Below are 22,615 nucleotides of genomic sequence, written 5' to 3'. Positions count from 1 at the left end.
ACTGCCTCTGTAAATCTACTCAGAAATTTTTTCCCAGCTGGTTTTATGTCAAACACTAATCAGCATACATCTAAAATCTTAGTTTATTTCTTTGCGCAATACTTTAAAGTAAAATTTTGTGTTGTTACTGGTGTTATTGAAAGGTCAGAGTCAGCACATGTTGCAGGTTTTGTCAACCTATTTCTACATGTTATGATCAATTTGTATTTCATGTAATTAAAGGGTAACTACTTTTTTATGCTGTACACATAGTCACATCATATGATGTTAATACATGTGATTTTTCCAACAGTACTCAGAGTATTTGCTTAATCGTGACATATTAGGCAAGACTGAGTTATAGAGTTGTGAAGTGGGAGGGGGGCTGGTGGTTCGAGCAGTGTTTTTCCTCATTGTCTTCCCATTTCAAATTTGTCTTCAAATGATCTTCTCAATATTACCGAGAAGAAGAAATCACATTTTGTCCATGATTTTGGCATGACTGACGGCTAAGAATACTACATTATCCATGAGCCTATGCTACCGTTGCAATGGAGAAGAAAACATGGACATGAATCAGAGTAGTAATGAATTAAACTTCGACTTTTTATCAAAGAACCAGTAATTTTCTAACTCTTGATGTTCATTTTTTGTGCACTACTGATGATTTAACCGGGAGAGTTTCATGCTGATCCGAGCTGTAAAAGTGCTCAAACTGTGAGTCATGTAATGTTGTCTATGGGAAAAGTGAATGGACCAATTAACAAATAAATTGTCAAATAGTTGATAAATCATTATAACTCACTATTATGATTTTTTTTTCTGTTTTTATTCATATTTTCTTAATAAAGTTTTCTAAGAGTTTATTTCAAATTGCCCTCTTTCAAAAAGACCATTTTATTCCATAACATCACTTTGTCAATGAGAGAAATGTCATAATTAAAAAAAACAAAACAAAAAAAAAAGACTTTTGGAATAAAGCTTGTAGAATGACATAAAAATGAACTCCAATAAAACCAGAACCAGAATGGTAAAAGAATATTTCATAACAATCAGTTCAAATTATTCTTAATTAATGACTTTACAATTTGTTCATTTAGTTATTTATTTATATGATGTCTTTCACACTGTTTTTGTTTAACATTGAACTTTTTGGGGCTGCATAGTCATAGTATTTTTACATCATTTCAGAATAAAAAAAATGTATAGTTACTTCAATTGTCTTACCTTATTGATCACTAATTACAATTTAATTGACATTTTTACAAATCGTTTATTGGCGTGATTGGAGCTTTACTCTATACAAGTAATTAGTCTTTTTTTTGTGATATTCCCAACAAACAAATGTTCCTGTCTCTCAGTTTTATTATGTTAGTTTTTGATAAAAGAACATCCCAGTCAGTGCTCTACACTTTAGTAAATGTTTAAAAAAGAAAAAAAAAACAGCAGAGAATTATGCACAACCATATTTGTTTATTACCAGATTATTGCACGCAGGTTTCTAGCTGTATAGAAGAACAGAACCTGGAAATGAAAGAATAACCATGGTTTAACATCAGAAATGATGAAAATGATCCTGCGAGCATCCATCACTCTTCCTTTCGCTCAAAAATCACAAACACACATGGTGTGGAATGATCTGTACAATAAATATTCATACCTTCTTCACATGCCACTTTTTAAGTAACAACAGTGTAATCAAAATGCACAACCACACACACACACACACACACGCGCGCAAGATACATGTGAGGGGGAGTGGATGTTAAAAGATAAAAGGTGGGTAGTTTGTCAGGCCAGAAGCGCGCACACACACACACACATAAAACACCAGTAGCACAGATTTAAATAAAGCACCATCTAGTAAAAGCCTGGTGTTTTACTGCAAAGTGCTCCAAACTGAAGTGCAAAAATAAAGAATCTACATGACAAGTTTCTTCTTTTAAATCCTCCAGTGCGTCAGATGTCAGCCTATCTCTCTCTCTCACACTCTCTCTCTCTCTCTCTCTCTCACACACACACACACACACAGGTCAACTGCTATAAAAAATGTGGGAAGTAAATCGTCTTTATTCATTTTATAAATATTCCCCCTGTAACTACTGTTAATCAATTAAATAGAATGAAAAGCAGTGTTTCCACACATGGTTATGTATCTGAGGTAAACTCCATTCCATCTGCTATTTGCTTTTCTCTTGCTGTAGAACTTTTACAGCCTTTACAGTGCAGCAGTGTTTCCATCAGTGGTGGGTCTTCAGAGTGACACTGCCATGCAAAACAAAAGTTTTTTTTTTAATTTTTCCCAAACTTGCTCCATAAAGGGAGGGACAAGGAATTACAAAATATTCTTCCCTCATCACTGTTACCAAAAACTACTGTACAGATAAAAGAATAATTCCAGTTCACCTAAACCTGGGTCTTAGTTTTGTTGTTTTGGCTGTAATTCCTATCAGTAATGACAACACTGTTCATCGCTGAGATCTGGGAATGCGATCACATCACTACAATACAATGAAGACTGAACAAAAGCAGTCAGGACACTTTATTTCCAAAAACCCTGAAAGTGATCACACCCAAAATGTTGGTAATAATAAAACAGAATTCATTAAACAGAAAAACAGTCTGTTAACTGTAATTAATGTTAATAACAATAATTAAACCCTTCGCTTTTGTTTTCTCTGCATATTAATTGTGAACTTGGTGAATACAATGTTATTATTTGATAAGAATGACAGCAAAACCACAAAAATAAGACCCAAGTAATAAATTGGAAGTATCCTTTGACTCAATCTGTTCTTAAAAGTGTTAAATCAGCCACACACTCTTTCCATTACAGCCTCTAGAACTGAAGCCAGCACAGTTGAGTGTAGATGAGTTCAGTGTGATTTGGTTCAGTAGAGATGGGGCGTGCATCACTGGGAGTTAGACTAGCTGCTCTATTTGAATCAGCACCATTCCAGTGGCAGTGATGTGTCCTGACTTTAGTTGTGCTCAGCTTACTTTGTCTGCTCTAGTTCGGCTGTATTCTTCTTTGCCTTACCCCCCTCTCACTACTACACCACCTCGTTCTTCACCGTCACAGTGATTTGTTGTGTTTGCTGTGACTGCACAGATTTAACAACACATCTCATAGCAACATTTAGTAATGTTCTATTTGTCCCCTTGGACAAAATCCCCTTGGAGCCAGGCCTATGTCTGGGCCTCTGGTAGGGACCGACCAGGCTCACATGGCAGAGACGGTCCAGCCACTACTAGTCCATTTGTGCTGCGACACAGTAGAGCTTTGGTTGCTGTGGCAGCTGTTGCTGATGAGGAAGAGCTGCCACCAGTTATGGTACCATTGAGGTTCCGGTAGGGCCGCTGCCGTGGTAATGAAGCCCTTCGGCGGGGGGCAGGTACGGCAGCAGAACCACGGAGGCACACAGAGGGGAAACTGAGACCCACCAGACAGCATCCTGGACAAGAAATGACCTCATCCTGCTCAGAGGGGCCGGTAGGGTCAGAGGAGAGGACCTGGGCACTGCTGTAACCATTAGCCCTCCCCCCTCCACCCCACTGCACCGGCTGGCCAATCACAAGGGCTGAGCTATTGTTGTTGTCCAGTCGTGGCAGAGGTGGAAAGGAGGGCGGTCCGTTGGAGATGGGAAGTCGCCAGCCATTGGTCTGTAAGGAGGAGGAGGAGGAGGTGGAGGTGAGCAGGGGTCGTCCAGGTGTGGAGTCAAGGATTCCCTCTGCTGGCTCTGGAGACTTGGTACAGTCCATGGGTTCTGTTAAACATACGCTCTCCTCTTCCTCCTCCTCCTCCTCCTCTAACCGCTCCAGAGACACCATCTCCAGCTCAACAGGATGACCTGAATCATCTCCCGTCCCCTCCTCCTCCTTTAACAACTCTCTCTTCTCAGTCATCCCCATGTTCTCTACCTTCAACCTTTCCTCCACCCTCTCTGATGCCCCTGTCCTCTTCCTCAAGTTATCCTCCGCATCCTCCCCCATCCCTCCTTTAACCGCTGCCACTCTGTCGTCATCATCCTTCTCCTCCTCTGTCCCATCTGCGTCTCTTGGCAAAGCTACAGTCCGGCTGAGCTCTGGGGTACAAGGGAGTGACTGGCATCTCCTCGGTGGTGCTCGCATCCCCGGTGTCCCTCTGAGAAGGTGGGGGGAGACACACGGGTCACGAAGCGCTGGGAGGGTGAAGGTCAGGGAGATGACAGACTTGCTGGGTGTGTCTAAAAGTTTGCAGCGCCCTCCGTTCAGGTCCTGTCTGAGTGAGAATGGGTTGACCCGCGCAGGGGTCCCGAGCAGAGGAGGGGTCAGAGTCGCCGGGGGTAACATGTCTGACTGGCTCCTCGCCAAGCCCTGCCGCAGCTGACTGCGGTCACCGGGGTGACAAGGAGAGCTGCGGCGCCGGTACGGACTGACATCTATCACCACAGGCTCTGAGCGAGGGAAGGAGGGAGAAGGACAGACAGAGACAGATCAAGGAAGGTATGACCAGGAAAATCTATATTTCTCATCATCAGTGAAGTTTACTTTCAAACACAGAACTGCATGCATGTTGTCATCAGATTGTGTCATACTGTTTATCATTTTATGATGATATTCTTTCACATCCGTTACACTGTGTGATAATATCCTAAGTAGTAAGTATCTTAAAAGTATCTTTGAGGTAAACTGAACTTTAATTTGTCATTTTAGGTTGAAAAGGAATCAATGGAAACTGCTGCAGCTGAAAAGTTGATCCAAATATTACTTTCATGATGGCATTTCACCGTCAGACTTTAGGATTTAGAGTCAAGTCTAGTCAAGTCACTTTCACTTAAGCCAAAATCACAAATTCCCCTAAAAGTTCTACAACAGTTGTGTGGTAGCTATCATTCACACGCATTCTAACATCCTGGTTTGCAGCAGGTATTTTCCCAGGGGAAAAAGCAGATTTTGGTGAGTATTTCTGGACAAGTCCGGGATTTCCTTATCTGGTATTCAACTCTACTCTGCCCCCACCAACGCAGCACCCTGCATTCCTGTTTTACTGCAAGGCTGATTTTGCTCTACAAAAGGTTCTGTTGTACTTGTGACCATACCCAGCTGTGGCACTTTAGTATCACACTACATCACAGTGCACAGTGTTTGAAAAAAGCATGTTGTCACCACTAGTTGGCTGTGCAAGCAGGACTGTTAGGCTGGTGGCAGTTTCTCTGTGAGGTGGGTCCTGCTTTTTCACCTGATCTTGATACCCTGTCTTGAAAAGGGTCTCTGAGCTAAATCTAGTTTCAAGACCTTCATAATTTCAGTTTTGTGCTTTGTGATGCATACTCCTCAACTGATATGGAATATGAAAAGAGAAAACAGAGTCTGTCTGCACAGTGGATATCAGTGGCTACATCACAGATGTGCAGTTATTTGAAAATTATGCGCATTCTTTGGTCATCTATTGCTATTTTATAGCATAGGTATAAAAGGTATAAAATCCCCCTCTACTATGCTGACAGGGTGCTGACAGTTTAGATGGAAGATGGGGACAGATCAGTATACAGGAAAAAAGTCAGCTAGCCTTGTGTAAGCACCCATATCGATTAAATATTAGGTTAAATATTTAATTTATTGGAGTCATTAAAAGTGTTTTATTTGATCCTTTTACCAAGTGCAATGGGCTTCTCTTCCTCTCCTCTCTCCATGCCCTCCAGCGTGGAGACAATGTCAGCGAACGAGGGACGTCTCTCTGCACTCATCTGAAAAAAACATCATAAAGACTGTCATTAAATACGAAAGCTTAGTGATATAATGTCAGTAAAGGTGTCAAACATGAGTAAACCTGAAACTGAAAACATTTACACACATAACAACCTCATGGGTAACACTTACATTACAGCAGGTGACTGCAAGGCTTAAGAATGCTGGTGGACAATCGCCAACCATGTTCTCAAATGTCTCCACGTCCAGACCAAAGTCCTACACACACACACACACACACACACACACACACACACACACACACACACACACACACACACACACACACACAAATGAACAAGTGTTTCAGGGACTCAGTGTAATATCAAGTATGAATAAACATATAGGTTGCACCTTACACAGTTCTGTGATGAACTGTTCTTTTTTCTTTTCACACTGCATTTAGCTCAGGGCTAAAAATCATTCTTAGAACCTTTTTAGCCCCAGGCTAGAAACACTTTCACACTGGCACAATCCTGGCACATTCCAAAGTGGGCTAATCCTGACTTTAGCCTAGGGCTTGCTGGCCCTGCTCCAGAGCAGGGTTAGCCCCGAGTTTGCGGGGTTATCCCCTGAAAATCGATGAAACACAGGGCTAAAAGGTGCCAGTGTGAAATGGGGCTAAAGTAAAAAATAGTCATTCTAGAATGTAATCATTAGTTCCAACAGACATTTAACCCAGGGCTAGTAGAAGTGCAGTGTGAACTGTATAGCCCTCGGCTTAGGTTAACCCTGGGTTTACAATGTGTGTGTGAAAAGGGTCTAAGTGATCCCAGGGACAACTCTTAGCCCAGAGCTATCCTTAGCCCTATACGTTTTTTTTAAACATATCCAAGAGAGCAGTTTGGAACACTGACTTCTAAAATATTATTCTTCCCACCACAAAATACTAAAGCAGCAACATGTTTCTGTCAGTGAAGAAGACACACATGACTGTTTTACATCACTACACTACCAAAATCACAGGCATGAAAAAGGGCCCAATGGGACAGGATTGCTGGTTGACAGTTACAACCACTGTTGAAGACACACACACACACACACACACACACACACACACACACACACAGACTCCTACCTCTGTCCTGGGTAAGAAATCCGGATCAGCTTCAATCCGTGCAATGATTTCACACAGGATGATGCCGTACGCAAACACATCCACCTGCGCAGAGGACAGGAAGTGCAGGTCAGTTCTATCTTGTGTGTTACCTCTGACCCTGCACATACAGGTTGGGGCTCAAACTAGATTTCACACAAACACTGACAGAAAACACTGCACCTCACAGGGTTGACTCCAATACTGTTAGTTTTGGATTAAAGCTGCTGGGATTTTTGCATTTGTGTTTTCAAAATTGTCACAGAATTTTATTTATTTCAGGTTTCGCCCACTAATATGAAAAAAGTAATGTGACAAGAAATGCTCCTTGAATTTGTTTTAGTGCCCAATGTCACCTCACAATCCCCATATCTGCCCCAAGCTTAACTCACACTAAACTTTGTTGAAATTTAAAGTCACAAAGTAATTAAAAAAAAAATCACGCCATAACCAATAGAAGGTTTGTAATAAATATCAAAAAATGTGAAAAGCCGTTTTCTATTATTGTATAAGATCTCCTCCAGGCATGTTTTAAGGTGTATATAAAATACCATACTTTGAATAATAATATGTGTCTTATATAACTTTTCCACAAAAGAAATTATTTCCTCATTTATCTTTTTAAAATCTTTAAAATGACACCTGCTCCTGTTTTGTTCTATGTGGTGCAGTTTTTAAACAGAATTTAAAGTTAGTGAGTAAATGTTTATTGTCCATTGTTAAAATACTGTTACCATTGTACTGACTATTAACTGAGACTATGTGACTGTATGTGCCACTGTGACTACAGGGCTGATGGCACAGCTAGTTTTACCTAAGATTCTCTTGAGTCTGTTGCTTTGATATCTTAATTACTGATCTGACTGAGAGTGAGTGGAATGGAAACAATAAACATGTCTCCTGGTGAAGTACAGTCTGTTTACTTCTTGGTTTCCTTTAATGGTAAAACTATGAAAATGTTTACATAAAAGTGTAGGAATAGCATGCAATCAGTCACAGCAGCAGTTCCACAGTAGTATCTCTCTTAAGTTTGCACATGTTACTGATCAAACCAGACCATGTAAGACTGTAGCCACAAAACTGCTGAGTGTAGTGAAATGAGCAAGAGTCTGTTTTATTATTAATTCAAATTTTCATCTGTAAGAGGAAAGATGTGTTATTTCTTCTTTCAAAAGTGACATAGTGTTGCTTTAATATTGCACTGTACCTCCAGTAAGTGTTCGCTTGAGCTGTGCAGAAGCCAAAAAATGAAAGAGATTTACCTTCTCATCATACAGCTCTCCTCTCAGAACCTCAGGGGCCATCCAATAGGGAGAGCCCACGATGGCCAGAGGCTGCTTCTCCACACCATCGCTGTAAAGAACGACACTGGTGGGAATTAGCAATGAGCTAGTGCTGTGATTTTAATTATAATATTAGATACACTCCATTATGTAGAAACAGAACACACTGCACAATCCAATGCAACAGCCCTGAACACATCTTAGTTGAGCTTACAATGTTTAAGGTTTGCTCACATTGTGCTACAGCAGCTGAAATGATATCAAAACTCTGGATTTCTCTCCACTGACCTGTAATCAGGGATCTTCTCTGCCAAGCCGAAGTCTCCCACCACAGCAGTGAACATGCCATTATCACAGCGAACTAGACAGTTCTGCACAGGAAGACAGTCAGCAGGTTACATCTACAAACAACTCAAACCACCTCAAAGTACAAAATCACATTTTCTCACCGAGTTCTAGTCTAGCCATGGTTTAATTTTTTGGTTATATGTGAACAGGTTGTGATCTTATAGTCATTCTGTAACATGAGTGTTCTGTCCTAAAGGTTATTCAGGTACACCAAGAACCTCCTGTGAGTCTAAACAACTCAAGTACTCTGATTGTGTTCCATTACTTTTCTACGCTTTACATGAAGTGAAGGAAACTTAACAAGCACAAAGGGAAACTTCCAGGTTGGAAACACTTTTCAGGCTGTTTCCTGTTATTAATTTGCTTTGAGCTTCCTTTTTCCTATTTGTGTTAACAGGAGACTGGCTGTCTCCCAGGTTTATCCCATCTCCTAGCAACAGTAAAGGATACATGACTTCAGCATCATGCCTGTGTATTTGTGCTTAAAATGTTTTCCTTGTGTGGTTTCTCATTTTGTATTTTAGTAATTTGCACCTTACTTAACATTTGATAATTGCTTGCTGTATTAGTTTGATACACAGATGTCTGTAAATGTCACCCGATTTCACCACTTGTGTTACAAATCATCCATCAACGTAGCCGATGCAGCCCTCATGATCAATACTGTGCATTTTACCTTGGAGGTGAGGTCTCTGTGGAATATGCCCTTGCTGTGCAGGTACTGCAGCCCTCTAGCAATATCCAGAGACAGATCAATCCTGACGCCCCACGACAGGTACAGATCACTGTCCAGCAGCTGCTCCAGGTTGCCTCCATTTATATACTACAGGGAGAGAGGTAGGACAAAAGAGAGAGTGAACGACACGAGGAACAGACAGACTTTGAGAAATCATTCAAGACACCGGAGGTTTAAACATATTTTCTATTTGGAACCAAATCTCACTGAATGAATGAATCTAAACTACACATGGCTTCAATTGAACTGCACTTAAAGACGCTGTACACTGTGATGGCAAGCACACACACACACACATACACACACACACACACACACACACACACACACACACACACACACACACACACACACACACACACACACACACACACACACACACACACACACACACACACACACACACACACACACGTGTCTCCACCGCTTCTTACTTTCATTTCCTGGAGGCTTATCTAACCTTAACCATAACCACCACATGCCTAACCCTAACCTTTACCATAACCTTAATATAACCCTAACCTAACCTCAACTTTAAACCAAGTTTTCACCCTGAAATTAATCATTTATGTTAAGTGGACTTGCTTTTTGTCCCCACAACATGACTGTTTACACTTTTAAAAAGGAGCAGATTTGAGTAGATGAGTCAGATGACACTGTTCAGCAGTAAACAGAGTCCTCTGCTGGCGAGGGCAGCTATGTTCATCTATGCCTCCATAGTAACCATGTAAACATTTTATCATCAGTTTGGAAGAGTCCCTTTGTAAACTACCTGGTACACAATCATTTAAAGCAGATACACACTGCTGATGATAATATAGCAGCTGCATATGTAACTGGATTTTAATTATCTTAACAATAAAAACTGCGCTTTGTCATGTGGTTGTTTGTTCTTTCATCCATTGAGTCGCCACAAATGTACAAAATGTATGTATGAAACAAGGTGAAGGTAAAAAAGGGAAAGGCCAATGAGGAAGCGAGAGAAAAGCTGACAATACTGAAGCATGAAAAATGAAAACGAGAGATGTGAGTGATGGTTTTACCTCAGTCAGAGCATGGAGTTGACCCTCATGCACACAAACCCCAAGAAACCTGAGGAGAGATGGAGGACTATGACTTCAAAGAACACAGTTCATCATTTATTATCAATCTATGTTCACAGTATATTCCTCATTGTTACATCCTGCATTTTAAAGCCAATACATGTAGAACTTGAAATGTGTTGACTTCAGCACCCCCTTGTGTTCTTTAACGGCAGTGAAGAGGTTATATAACACTACCACAGTGCAAGCGGAGCAATGGAAGTGGAATACATTTCTGGATGCAAATCAGTCAGTCAAACAGCACTTTCTCACCAGCGCTACTTTCTAATTGTATAGATTGAACTGTGTTGGAAAATAACTGAGTACATTTACTCAAATTCTGTGCTGTACGTACAATTTTGAAGTACTTGTATTTTACTTGAGTATTTCCATTTGATGATACTTTATACTTCCACTCCACTACATTTATTTTAGTTACTTTTCAGATGAAGGTTTGACACAATGGATAATATAACAAGCTTTTAAAATACAACACATTGTTAAAGATGAAACCAGTGGTTTCCAACCTTTTTGTCTTTTGACGTCTTACAAAAAGCAGTGTGTAGTCGGGGTCACATTTCACATGTCTATGAGTTGTTAACAGCTCCACCAAATAGTGATTTTTCCCTCTAAACTTCTCACATGCTTTCATTTCAATAAATGTTCAAGTGATCCAATATTTCAGCAAAAATCAAAGATTAGAGAAAAAGTCCAAAAACTGAAAACACATTTGTGTATCAGAACTTTGTTTTTTCTTCTTTCCTCTCCCATTAATCATCTCATGACCCCTCAGATTTATCTGGTGGCCCTTTGGAGGGGCCAGACCCCTAGGTTGAGAACCACTGGACTAAACTAGCTAACTGTATATAAAGTAGTGTAAACTAGCTCCACCTCCAGCAGCTACAACAGTAACATGCTGCTCTAACACTGATGCTTCACTATTAATAATCTAATGATGTCATATATAATAATATATCAGTCAGAGGGACCAAACCACTACTTTTACTGCAATACTTTAACTACATCAAGCTCATAATACTTATGTACTTTTACTGCAATACTTTAACTACATCAAGCTCATAATACTTATGTACTTTTACTGTAGTAGGATTTTTCATGCAGTACTTTTACTTGTAACGGAATATTTTTGCTTTGTTGTATTGGTACTTTTACTTAAGTGAAGAGACCGAGTACTTCTTTCACCACTGGAGGATATTAATACTTTCACATAAAATATCTTTTTCATCGTTTCCTCAGCTAGTCTTTCGTGCATCCTTAATAACATGTCAAAAGTATTGGTTGCATTTGTTTACAATGGCCATATTTACTAAATTCTTTTGTTGACAATTACTTTTGAATTGAAGCTGCTGATAGTTTATTTCTGCCAAAGTTCAGAATCTTCAAAGATACAAAATTAAAGAACAGACCTGAACATTACTGAAGTTGACCCTTCAAGCAGTTTTAGTACAACCATTTCCATCAACATACACAGATTTCATTTTAGTCGTGACAGTTAGAAACAAGCATATATTGTACGTGATTAAATTTGTGTCATAATAATAGAACATAATCTCCATAGAATCAAAAATAAAAATAAATTGAAGGTCAACAAAAATAAATTGAAACCAAAAAATGACCTCAAAGTATAAACTATATAATACTAAAACTATACTGTAAGAGTAAAACATTTGATTACAATATTGTCATTTTTCTTTCAGGATCAGGATTTCTTTTTTTTTTTTTCTTCTTTTTTTGCGATCAAAATTCAGCAGCAAAACCAGTGACAATATTGTAATCAAATTTTTCACTCTTGTATAGTTTTGACTTTGAGGTCATTTTTTGGTTTCAATTTATTTTTATTCACTTTAAGTTTAATCTATTTTCTTTTATTTCTGGGAGATTTTGTTAAATTATTATGACACAAATGTAGTCCCACAATATTGAAAAGTTTATGTATGTAATTTATTAAGGCACAGATGATACAAAAGGCATTATAATAAAAGCATATTGACTAGCTATGGACAGAGAGGAAGCTCTATCATATCTGTGGAGCACAACACTAGCTGAACCTGACCAGTTTTTTTAATATAAAGACAAAACATATCCATTTTATTGATATAAACTCACTTAGTAATATAACGGCCTCAGGCATGCTTTTATTTCTGAAGTATGTTTTTAGATATACAGTACATTATACCAAATGACCTACCTGAGTATATTTGGGTGGCAAAGTCTGTTCATGAGCTGAACTTCTCGTAGCATGTTAGCTTTGTTGCTCGCCAGTGTGTTCATTTTCAGTGCCATCACCTGCCCTGTGATCCGATGCTGCACCTGGAAAACAACCAGGAAAAAGTTCACATTTAGAGAGCGAGTCGCACAGAGGGAGAACCAGCTTCCATGCTTCACCTAGAAAACCCATTAACTAGAGTTAGCAACTACTGCTACAGTCAAGATGAAGCTAAGTATGGCAAACACCAACAATGTTTCCATCAAACCAAAATTCTCCTTTACCAAAGTATCTGAACACATTTAAATACATATTATGCACCAACTTTGATTCCATACGAGACATACAGTAAGGGACATTTACACATGCAACAGAGCAGCTATTCTCGTTAACCACCATATATCAGAAATATCATGTTAATCCTGCATATGTGGGATTATGGAACAAAAAAGATGAATAACGTGATTCCTTTTTCCTGTAGCTTTGGAATTATCATTATGTTGTATAACTCCAAATCATTAAACAGGAGTAGAAAGGAGAGGAGCTGAATTAAAGTGAGTTCATTGGAAATTCTGAAAATGTTCCAAGCAGAAGCCGTTACAATATAATACAAAATTTGCTAAATTTTCTGTCACATGAAGAGAGTCAGTGTGGGGCTGGACATCATGGTTGAGATCAATAAAATAGATAAATAGATACATATCAATAATTGAAATTATCTGATTTTGATATTCAGTGCAATAAACTGCATTCCATTGTTATGTACTACGTCAGACAAAACTCTAGTTTATAATCAGAAATGGCTCAGAAGCTTTAAATTGGATGACAGAATTAAAACTGTGTGATCATAACATCACAATATAATTCAATTTAAAGTCAATAACATAATGATTAGCATAGCGTGCTAACAGTAATGTTAGTTAATTTGTAAGCCAGCTGTTATTAATGACTTCTTTTGATTATTTGTCCAGTCTGGGAACACCGTGCTATTTTTCACTAGTTGCAGGTAGAGTAGCCCTGAGTGCAGTATCAGTGTCACAGTACATGCAGGTACAGCAGGCCTGTGGTCATGTGTGTGTCTGGTTGGGTCATTGACTGGTCATTTTTTTTGCCTGCTAAGTTCAGCCAGTGTCTGGACCTGCAAGTGCATGAATCTGTGTCTGTGTGTTTGTGTGCGTGCATGCATGTATGTGTGTGTATGTGTGTATATTAATAGCATGGTACTAATAGGCTTTCTGGATTTCCCATCACCCCTCCTGATCTGCACAAATCCACCAGGCCATTACAGAGGCCTTCGCCCAGCAGCAGACAGGAGGCTCTCTCTCACACACACATAAATACACATACATACACACACATACACATACACACACACACACACACACACACACACACACATGCACACACACACACACACACAGCGCAGAGTTAACAGGCAAACAGACAGCTGAGTTTATCTGTAATAATACACTTAATAAACTGTGTGCATCTGAAACTGAATTCTGACTCATCATCATAAATTAGTGGCCAATCAGTTAGTGGTGGTTCTGGAGATGTGTCCAACAAGTGCAGTGAGAAATCCTGGTCTGTCTCAACATTCAAACTAAAACAAACCAAGTCTACAGTAGGGGGGGTGGAAGAACAGCTCTTCTTCTAATTGATACGGTCCTACCTTGACCTGACCTGTCAAGAGTGAGTATACTTCCAAATTTTGACACTTCTGTACACAAAACACAGAGCAAAAAGCAAGAAGAAAAGGAGAAAAGGAAGAAAAACATACTGGAGCAACACTGAGTGTGTTGACATGCGCACCAGTATTCTGGTTATGATCAGGTCTTTGGAGGATCCTGGTTATGTTTTATGCATGTAAACAGTTGATCCTGGTTTCAGAAGCCTTATTATCCTTATCGGTACAGAACATAGTGGCTTAGATATTGAGGAATCAAGACACAGTTGGAGGCAGATGATCAGACCCTGGATACTGTTACAATCATATAAACAGAGATATGAATAACCAGCTTTCTCATGTTCCATGTAAACACCATATCCTGAACTGATACTCATGTGCATGTAAACACTGAAATAACAGATATGTTCCTGCTGATGACCAGTACAAGTACAAGTGGTAAGCAGTCAAAATGAACCTGATTCAGTTGTTACATTTGATTATAGACTAACAACTTTCTCAGTTTTTCATTGTATCACCAGCTGTCCGGCAAATAACATGATAAAACAATTAAGTGGCTGTAACACAAACTGTGTGCTTCTATAATCCACTGTCAGGTTTGTTTTGATTTCTGTTTGTTGTATTTTATGTTCATTTTTCACAGTTACAGTGAGATGAGATGAGGCAGCAGGAAGCAGAGAGACAGATTAAAGTCAATATTTGTCCATTTTTTTCTTTAGGCTACAAGTGGTGTGACAAGAGTCCATGTTGCATTTTCACTTATTTTTTTCCAGGAAATAGTTTATTTTATTTCATTGTTCAATAGAGTGTCTTTTTTGTCAAATTAGGGGTTTTTACTGGTGCTTTTCCTGCACTGTTTAACTCTCAGGCTGAAAGTGAAACACACTCCATCCTCGGCTATAACTGTTGTTTGTTGCACCACTATGTAACACTACTTCATATCTGTACATTCATAACTTTTCCCACTTTATGCCTTATTTGCTTCTTGGTTTACTCCCAAATTTTTCACATATTATGATACTGCTACTTTTTGAGTTCACTTAACTGGCCACACCTGGCACGTGTGGTTAAAATGGTTAAAGGGGACCTACTATGCTTTTCCTTATTTTCAGTCATATATATATAATGTTACAATGTTGGATGTTCACATTAAACATGGCCGAAATGTCAAATAATGAGGTAAACGTATGTAGAAGTAATCCCTGTGAGCAAATAGCACCAGCTTCAGACTGCTCTGAACGCTCAGTTTCCAACGATTTTTTCTACTTTCAGATCGAGACGATGTCAGCTGGCGATGGATTTCTTTATATGGTCATAAATGTGCACATAAATTTGGTAAATAACAAAATAAGACAGCCTCTACTGCATTTTGCTGTCATTTATAGTTATCAATGTAATCCACACAAAAGATGGACTGACTCCAAATGACAAGAAATATTGCCGTAAAGAGTGTGATTTGCATCACAACTAAATAAAGATAGAGCATAACATGAAAGGATAGATGTTTTTCTCTCATCATACGATATATATCATCATATCGCACAGCCCTGTTTTCATGCTAAGCCACTCTACTTTAGTGGAGTCCAAAATACAAATTTAGAGCTGGAAATGAGCATAATAGGGCCTCTATCAAGCACAACATGGTGTATTAACAAAGTTGGCCATAAAGGGCAAAAATCTTGTCTCTCCTTATAAATAAGTTAAGTTATTTATTTGCTTCTACATAACATTACAATAAATATCTTGTGTCTGTTTATTCTGATTAACCTTCTCCTGCCCCACATCAAGGGATGCCCTTGAGGCATATCTTTATGAATACAAGATGTTCTATTAAACCAACAGTCTGCCAACCAACATTTTGGTTTAAGGCAAAATGTTACATTAGTGGACATGTTGCATCCACCCATCTGTCTCCTGTTTCCTGGGTACAGATAAGACAGTTTTGATTCCACTATTTTAGCACAGGAAGAAAAGTTCCCATTGATTTTCCCGCCTGAACTGTGCAGGTTGGGTCACACTGACTTATCTCAGGTCAGCTCTCTTATCTACAATATAATAAAAGGAACACATTTACAGTGTAGACTGCTCTTGAAGTAGTCAGGTTAGTTTGCAGACACACCTACACACCAAACCTTCATTGTAAAACAATGAAGGTTTGGTGTACTCACACTTGTAAGTGCTTGAGTGTGGAAGACGTAGTCATATAATTTAAATCATATGAGGTATTAAATAACTTGTAAGTATGTAGTTTCATTGAATATACAGATATTTTCAGCATTTAAATGGTCGGATGATAGTACTTCTACTTACTGTATAGTCTTTAATGGTCATATTCTACACTGAGCACTACCTCCTTGCTTTCTGGGTGTGATTGTGTAAAGATTTGGATATTTCAGATAAGAGTGGAGGAATGTGCTCTGGAATCCACTTTGCATTAACCCTCACCCTGATTAAATACTCCATTACAAGACTTTACACAGTCATGACTAGTACATGTGGACGCTGTGTGGAAACTTGATTTGGTGGTCAGGAGGTTTATTTTGATTATTTATATACAGTACGTAGTAGAAAAAAGTAGGTCATACATACATACACACACACACACACAGGTCTGTAAATAATCTACACTAAAGAGAGATCAGTTATTTATGCTGTGCTGTAAACCATGTTACACTCAAACTGATCTGTGCATTTATCCACCAGTTTAGGTGATGAAATGTAATAAAATTTTCATCAGTGAATAAAAACGAAACAATAATGTGAAAGATGTAGGAGCAAATTAACATTTGAATGTATTCTAGTTAAAAGATATACATGCATCTGTGGAATTCAACATTGTATTACCTTGTTTAGTAAAACAGTAACCTTCATAACCAAAAACTATACAGTAGTTAGTTTATCTGCTTGCCTTGTTGCACTAATTAGCAGCATCTTGCATTTAAATAAGCTTGTGTAAACTCATTCATTCTAAATTCATCCATAATCACACTGAAAATTATACACATTTTCATGTGAGGAAATCAATTTCTGTTCACTGACAGCAGTGCATGCAGTAATATCAGGAGGGTTACTGCAGGATCTCATGTCACACACTTTTTAATGGACTTCCCTGCATTCACATGCTGACATGCATATATACAGATTATATTCATTACAAGATCACTTCCTCAAGTGTTTACTATTAACAGTTGGATTTCTTAGTAGTTACGCTTTTGAAATCGTGCTAAAATCACATCTACTATCACTAAATACTCTAGTCTGTTTAGCGCAGTTCATTTGTGGACTGAAAGCAGAGCCCTGCCGGAAGCAAACACAGACTCTCCTTTTCAGGTGGTCCGGCTCTGGTTGTGTAGTCTGTACCAGACTTCTTTTGGAAACAACTTAGAAAGTCAAAATGAACAGGATCTGAATTTTCTGTCAGGGTTAGAAGTATGGGATTCATTTTGTCCAACAATAAATGCAAACCAAAATTATTATTATTATAAAATATGACAAACAGCTACAATGTGAAATCCAAAAAAAACCCACAGTTTACTAGTGACTGTATTATCCGTCTTTTGCAATTCTTATTTTTAGTTTGTAAGTTTTTCTTTGTGTTTTGCAGATTTTCTTGGCACTTCTTATGATTTGGAAGACTCATCAGCACAGCGGTTTATAATACTATGAGGAAGGATTTTACAAGTTATCACAGCAACATTCACGGTTCAGATATAGGAGGGTGGATGAAGATGAGAGGATCTGTGAATACTGTGAACTGCATGAGGTGGAAAGTGAAATTAATTTCATTTTTTATTGTCTTTTATATCATGACTTGTGACAAACAGTTCCAGATATGAGTTTAATTAGGATCGAGGACGGAGTTGTGAATAAATACCTTTTTTCGACACTGTTTTTATATCTGCATATATTCAAAAGCATGGAATCGGAGGAGAAAAACAACTTATGACAAATAAAAATGTTATACTTTTGAGGATTATAGAATATATCTTATTTATTCATGAAATTAATCAGGATTATAATGTGCTAACTGACATGAATCCGTGCATATATGTAGATTTTGTTTTGTTCGGGGTATATTATTGGCTGTGTTTATGTATTTATTTCAATTCCATTGTTGGATATCTCCTATGACACTATAAATCGGATTTGTTGTTGACTAATGTATCAATATAATCCCATGAGGACTGGTTCATGTAAATAACCACACACGGAAATAAAACCATGCATTCATTCACATTAGAAAGTCATTCAGCAGGAAGTTATAAAAAAACATTTCATCATCATGTTGTATTGCATTGTGGCAAAAGTTTAACTAAGTGCCAGGTTTAACTTTAAGTGCCGGATGTCAAAATCATTCATCAAACAACTGTGTGGAATTCTTTTCACAGACTGTAACATGAGGCCCAGAACTACTAGAGTGCAGCAGCCGTTGTGACTGAAAACAGTGTATTTCAAAATGACACTGATAGAGAAATTGTATTTAATGTGGATCTATCACACATGGACAAGCAATCTGAAGACGTCTATGAGTTCAGGCAAGGCTGGATTACTAACCAGGCAAACCGGGCCCCGGGCCCCCAGAGGCTCCAAAAGTCAGAAGTTGAATTGGTGTTATGCTGTGTTGTTTTGATGAAGGATTTATTAGGATGGGGATCCTAATAAATAAAATGAAGTTCACTGCATGTCAGTTGGTTCTGATAATTTGATCAATTGTACAATATCAATTAAATCAATTAAAACAGATTCTGCATTATTTCCTCATCTTGTGGCTGTGTTCTCTAGAGGAGCCCTCTATTAATATCTAGTTTTGATATATTTATAATCTAGTTTATATTGGATTCATGTGGTGCATATTCCTCAAATTACTACAAACTGACACAAGGCATTTTTTTCATCTCAGGGGTTACTGTGGTCATGTTTCAGGAAACAACATTAGACAGATTAATAGATAATGACAGTGATCATCAGTTGCAGCCCTGATCCACCACCTTTCATTCTTTACTTTGTTCATCACAATATCTCAAAGCGTCACTGATCATCACTTTGATGAAACTTGTTGGAGTGATGTGTCTGACTTCTGTGTTAGAGCCCTGCTGACATGAACAGGGATGAAAGTGTCTGATAGTGTTGACCTCACACTGATTGTTATTAAGGTTTCTTTCAACCACTGAGGAGTTACAGTTGTCGTTTAGCAGCCTAACTGACTATCTAACTGTCACGTACCTTGAAGACCTCAGAGAAGAAGCCTGAACCAATCTTCTCACAGAAGAAGTCATCAATGCGGGCCAGGCTGGACACGGCGCTCCTCAGGGCTCGGTACGAGGACGGGCGGATCCGGTTGGGTGCATGAATGCTGTGGAGCGGCGGCTCGTCTGGGCCGCCGTGCCCCTCCTCAGGATCACAGAAACAGCACTCGGCGTGGTAGTCCATGGTGCTGGTGGACCACCACGCTCCAGTTGCTCTGTTCTTTCCCAAAGGGGAACCACAATGTCTGTTAGACTGCAGGAGTCCTGAGGTACAAGGTGATAGTGGCTCCCACCATCATGATCAAATGAATGACCTAATATATCTGTTTTACACAATGCTGCAACTCTGATTGCAACCGCTTCCCAGGTTCCACCCTGATGAAGGTTGCAGACCTCAGGTGAGTACACAAATTTGAAATACAAAATATTATCTATATTTCTACTTTAGTAACGTCCTCTCATTCAACTCATTTGAGGTGATGGAGAAGTATAGGGTCAACCATAGCTGCCATGCAGGTTCATTCATCCAAGCTCCAAGACTCCCCACCAGCTCCAGATGTGCTTATTAGTGGTTCACGCTGTCCTCTGACCTCTCACAGGAGAGAAGTAAAAGTCAGCTTCTGAAAAGTTAAGTCACTCCAAATCTCTGTGTCGCTGTGCCAAAGCGATTGTAAGAATTCCAGCGGCCCCCTGAACGTTTTCGGAAGCTGGGGTGATGCTGCGGCGTTACTACTGCACGGTACCGGGGGAAGGCGGGAGGGCCGAGGTGACAGCTGCCATGTATGTATGTGTCCCTGTGGAAATATTACAACAATATGATGAAATATGATATGAAACTCTGTGCCACAGACAGGTTTAGAGCAGCAGCATGTTGCGGAGAAATATCACCAGCATGTAATAAAAAGACACATCTGCGTTGTTTTTGTGTGGAGGAGCCGTGAAGCAGCCTCCGTGAATCACCGCTGTCCGGGCGATAAGCCTGGATAACAGCGACCTGCAGCCTGCAGCTCACCCGGACTGATAGGCCTCATTCAGCCATGGTTTACTCTATTTTACAACTGCGTGGTGTTAATAATAACGTACAAGAGGTTAAATAACCGGGAAATTTAACGTTTCTAAATCCCACATTTTTCCCGGCTAATAAAAAATCCTAATGTAGCAACTGTTAATAACGGGAGTTGTCAATGACAAGCGGGCTACAGAGGCACAGTCGACGGCTTACCTCTCCTCTCACGTCGGCCTGGATGGAAACGTCGCGGAGTTGGAGGTGAACTGAAGCCAGAAATATCGCTCGGGAGGTCGGCGGTGTCTGCCGCTGATAATCCTGTCTGGATTCCTGCTTCACGAGCCGCTTGTTGGGATGACTACCATAATGAAGAAGCCTGGAGAAAAGCTCGCGACACTTACAACGAGTGACGTAGGCGATTTCCTGTTATAAATGTCACAATAAACGTTCACTATGCAGATACAAAGGAGGCTGCTGTATCGCTGTATGTGAAAGAAGTGCATAGCTCACCTCTTGAAAAGCAAAATTTGTTTTATAATATAAGATTATTGTAAAATGGAAAATCTGATAGTCTGGCATCTTATTTATTCAAATCGTATTTGTATCTTGTTATTGTGTTGCTACACTGTGGTGCAATATCGTTTTTTTTTCTTAACGTGCAACATCTGTTGCTGCACATTAATTGTTGTAAATATTGTAACGTCTCTCAGACTTTGCATCTCTTTTTTCTTTTTTTTTTTTAACCTGACTGAGTCAACCGCACAATAATTCCAGTATGCATGTATCTTGTGCCTGTGCAAGTGGCAATAAAGTCTCTCGATTCAAATGTTTTCTGATAAAGTTTGTTGACACAGACTTTTAAAAATGCAGCAGTGATCATTCCACAAACTCAAAAAATATAATTTATTCTTTCTGTAAGACAAAAACTCTCATATACATATTGATAAATCTGATGGCTGATATAATGATATAAATGTAATGAATTTACTACAAATTTTGATTAACAATTAAATTCGAGGAACAATCAGATTTTTCTATATAAATGTTTATGAATGTCTTTTATAAAGTAATGACTGAAAATCATAGTAAAATACAGACATCTGACTATTAAAGGAATGTGGTTGTATAAAGAATCATTTTGCTGTAAGTAAAATGTATTTTAAAATTCTCGTTTCACTCCTTTAAGAGTTTTAATTAGAAGACAAAATCGTCACACTTCCTGACGTACTTCTATAACTATATCTAAATTGACGCCTGGACTGACTGAGCGGCTCTGATTGGAGCAGACGAGAAGGCAGAGTCAAATCCTGACAGCTGGTCTGGAGTCAGTTTTCTCTGTCAGACAAGTTGTCTTGGAGTAGAATTACAACAAAAACCCGATCCCGGAGCAGCTACTACGCCGGAAGTGCAGCACTGGCAATGACACGCATTTTGATCTTATAATAAATAAATAAACCAATAATAACATCTAAATTTTAAAAAATGAAGAAAGAAAGAAAACAGACGCTCTACAGCGGTAATAATGACAATACACAATAACATTTATTTTAGAGAATAATTTCAAAATAAAAATAATGCAGAAAATGGAAGATGGAGCATCTTCATCTGGTCCCCTCCTCTCCTCCTCCTCCTCCTGCTGTGTGCTGCTGACATGATCTTCCTGTTCACGTAGGAGGAAGTGATGATGGAACTCTACACAGCCCACAGGACAACACAGCATGCAGCGCAGCCTCAGAAAATCTATTTGGCCCAGATAACATACTGTAGCCAGGCTTTAACGCCTCTGTACCAGCAGGTGCATACTCTCATGTTATCTTAGTGTGAAATATATGAAATATGTTGGTTAACAAGGCTGTAACATCTGATTCAATAATAACTAAATAATCCAATGAAACAATTTAATGTTTTATGATAGAACAGCTGCGGGTTAAAGGTGATGTCAGCGTTGTTGCGAGGATGACATCATGGTTTGGTTTCATCTGGAGGAGCAATAGCTTACATACTTCTTGCTCTCTTATGTCATTACTTTGATCATGATGATCATGGTGTGTAGATACAATTTTATGAACATCATTACTCTTTATGAACAAACAAAATGTCCACATTAAAAAAAAAAAGGCAGGTTTTCCTAAAGCTACTCTTTTAGGCTCTGATATAGAGTTTATATTTATGCCACTAACATTTTTTATGAACAC

General features: G+C 38.9%; 1 protein-coding gene across 1 annotated transcript; it reads right to left on the bottom strand.

The window, feature by feature from the left end:
- Positions 1-1,435: 1,435 nt before the first annotated feature.
- Positions 1,436-20,882, bottom strand: LOC122979312 (dual specificity testis-specific protein kinase 1-like). Its single transcript, XM_044346668.1, has 11 exons — positions 20,637-20,882; positions 19,392-20,208; positions 12,464-12,585; positions 10,216-10,264; positions 9,113-9,259; positions 8,377-8,459; positions 8,068-8,158; positions 6,788-6,871; positions 5,842-5,928; positions 5,618-5,708; positions 1,436-4,415 (listed from the first exon to the last, which is right to left on the bottom strand). Exons 2-11 carry the CDS (start codon positions 19,596-19,598, stop codon positions 3,169-3,171), a joined length of 2,208 nt encoding a protein of 735 aa, XP_044202603.1. The 5' UTR covers positions 19,599-20,208; positions 20,637-20,882; the 3' UTR covers positions 1,436-3,168.
- Between the last annotated feature and the right edge of the window lie 1,733 nt (positions 20,883-22,615).

Source organism: Thunnus albacares, chromosome 3 (genome assembly GCF_914725855.1).
Source record: "Thunnus albacares chromosome 3, fThuAlb1.1, whole genome shotgun sequence".
NCBI classification, from domain to species: Eukaryota; Metazoa; Chordata; class Actinopteri; order Scombriformes; family Scombridae; genus Thunnus; species Thunnus albacares.
The sequence above is the reverse complement of the archived record's forward strand: the minus strand, read 5'-3'. Positions and strand labels throughout refer to the sequence as shown.

What these genes read in the sequence shown, in the direction of transcription:
- LOC122979312 (XM_044346668.1), bottom strand. Translation starts at nt 19,598, where the DNA reads ATGGACTACCACGCCGAGTGCTGTTTCTGTGATCCTGAGGAGGGGCAC. An exon ending in AACTCCATGCTCTGACTGAG is followed by an intron (nt 9,260 to 10,215) that starts GTAAAACCATCA and finishes CTCTCCCTGTAG; the next exon opens with TATATAAATGGAGGCAACCT. An exon ending in ACAGAGACCTCACCTCCAAG is followed by an intron (nt 8,460 to 9,112) that starts GTAAAATGCACA and finishes CTTCCTGTGCAG; the next exon opens with AACTGTCTAGTTCGCTGTGA.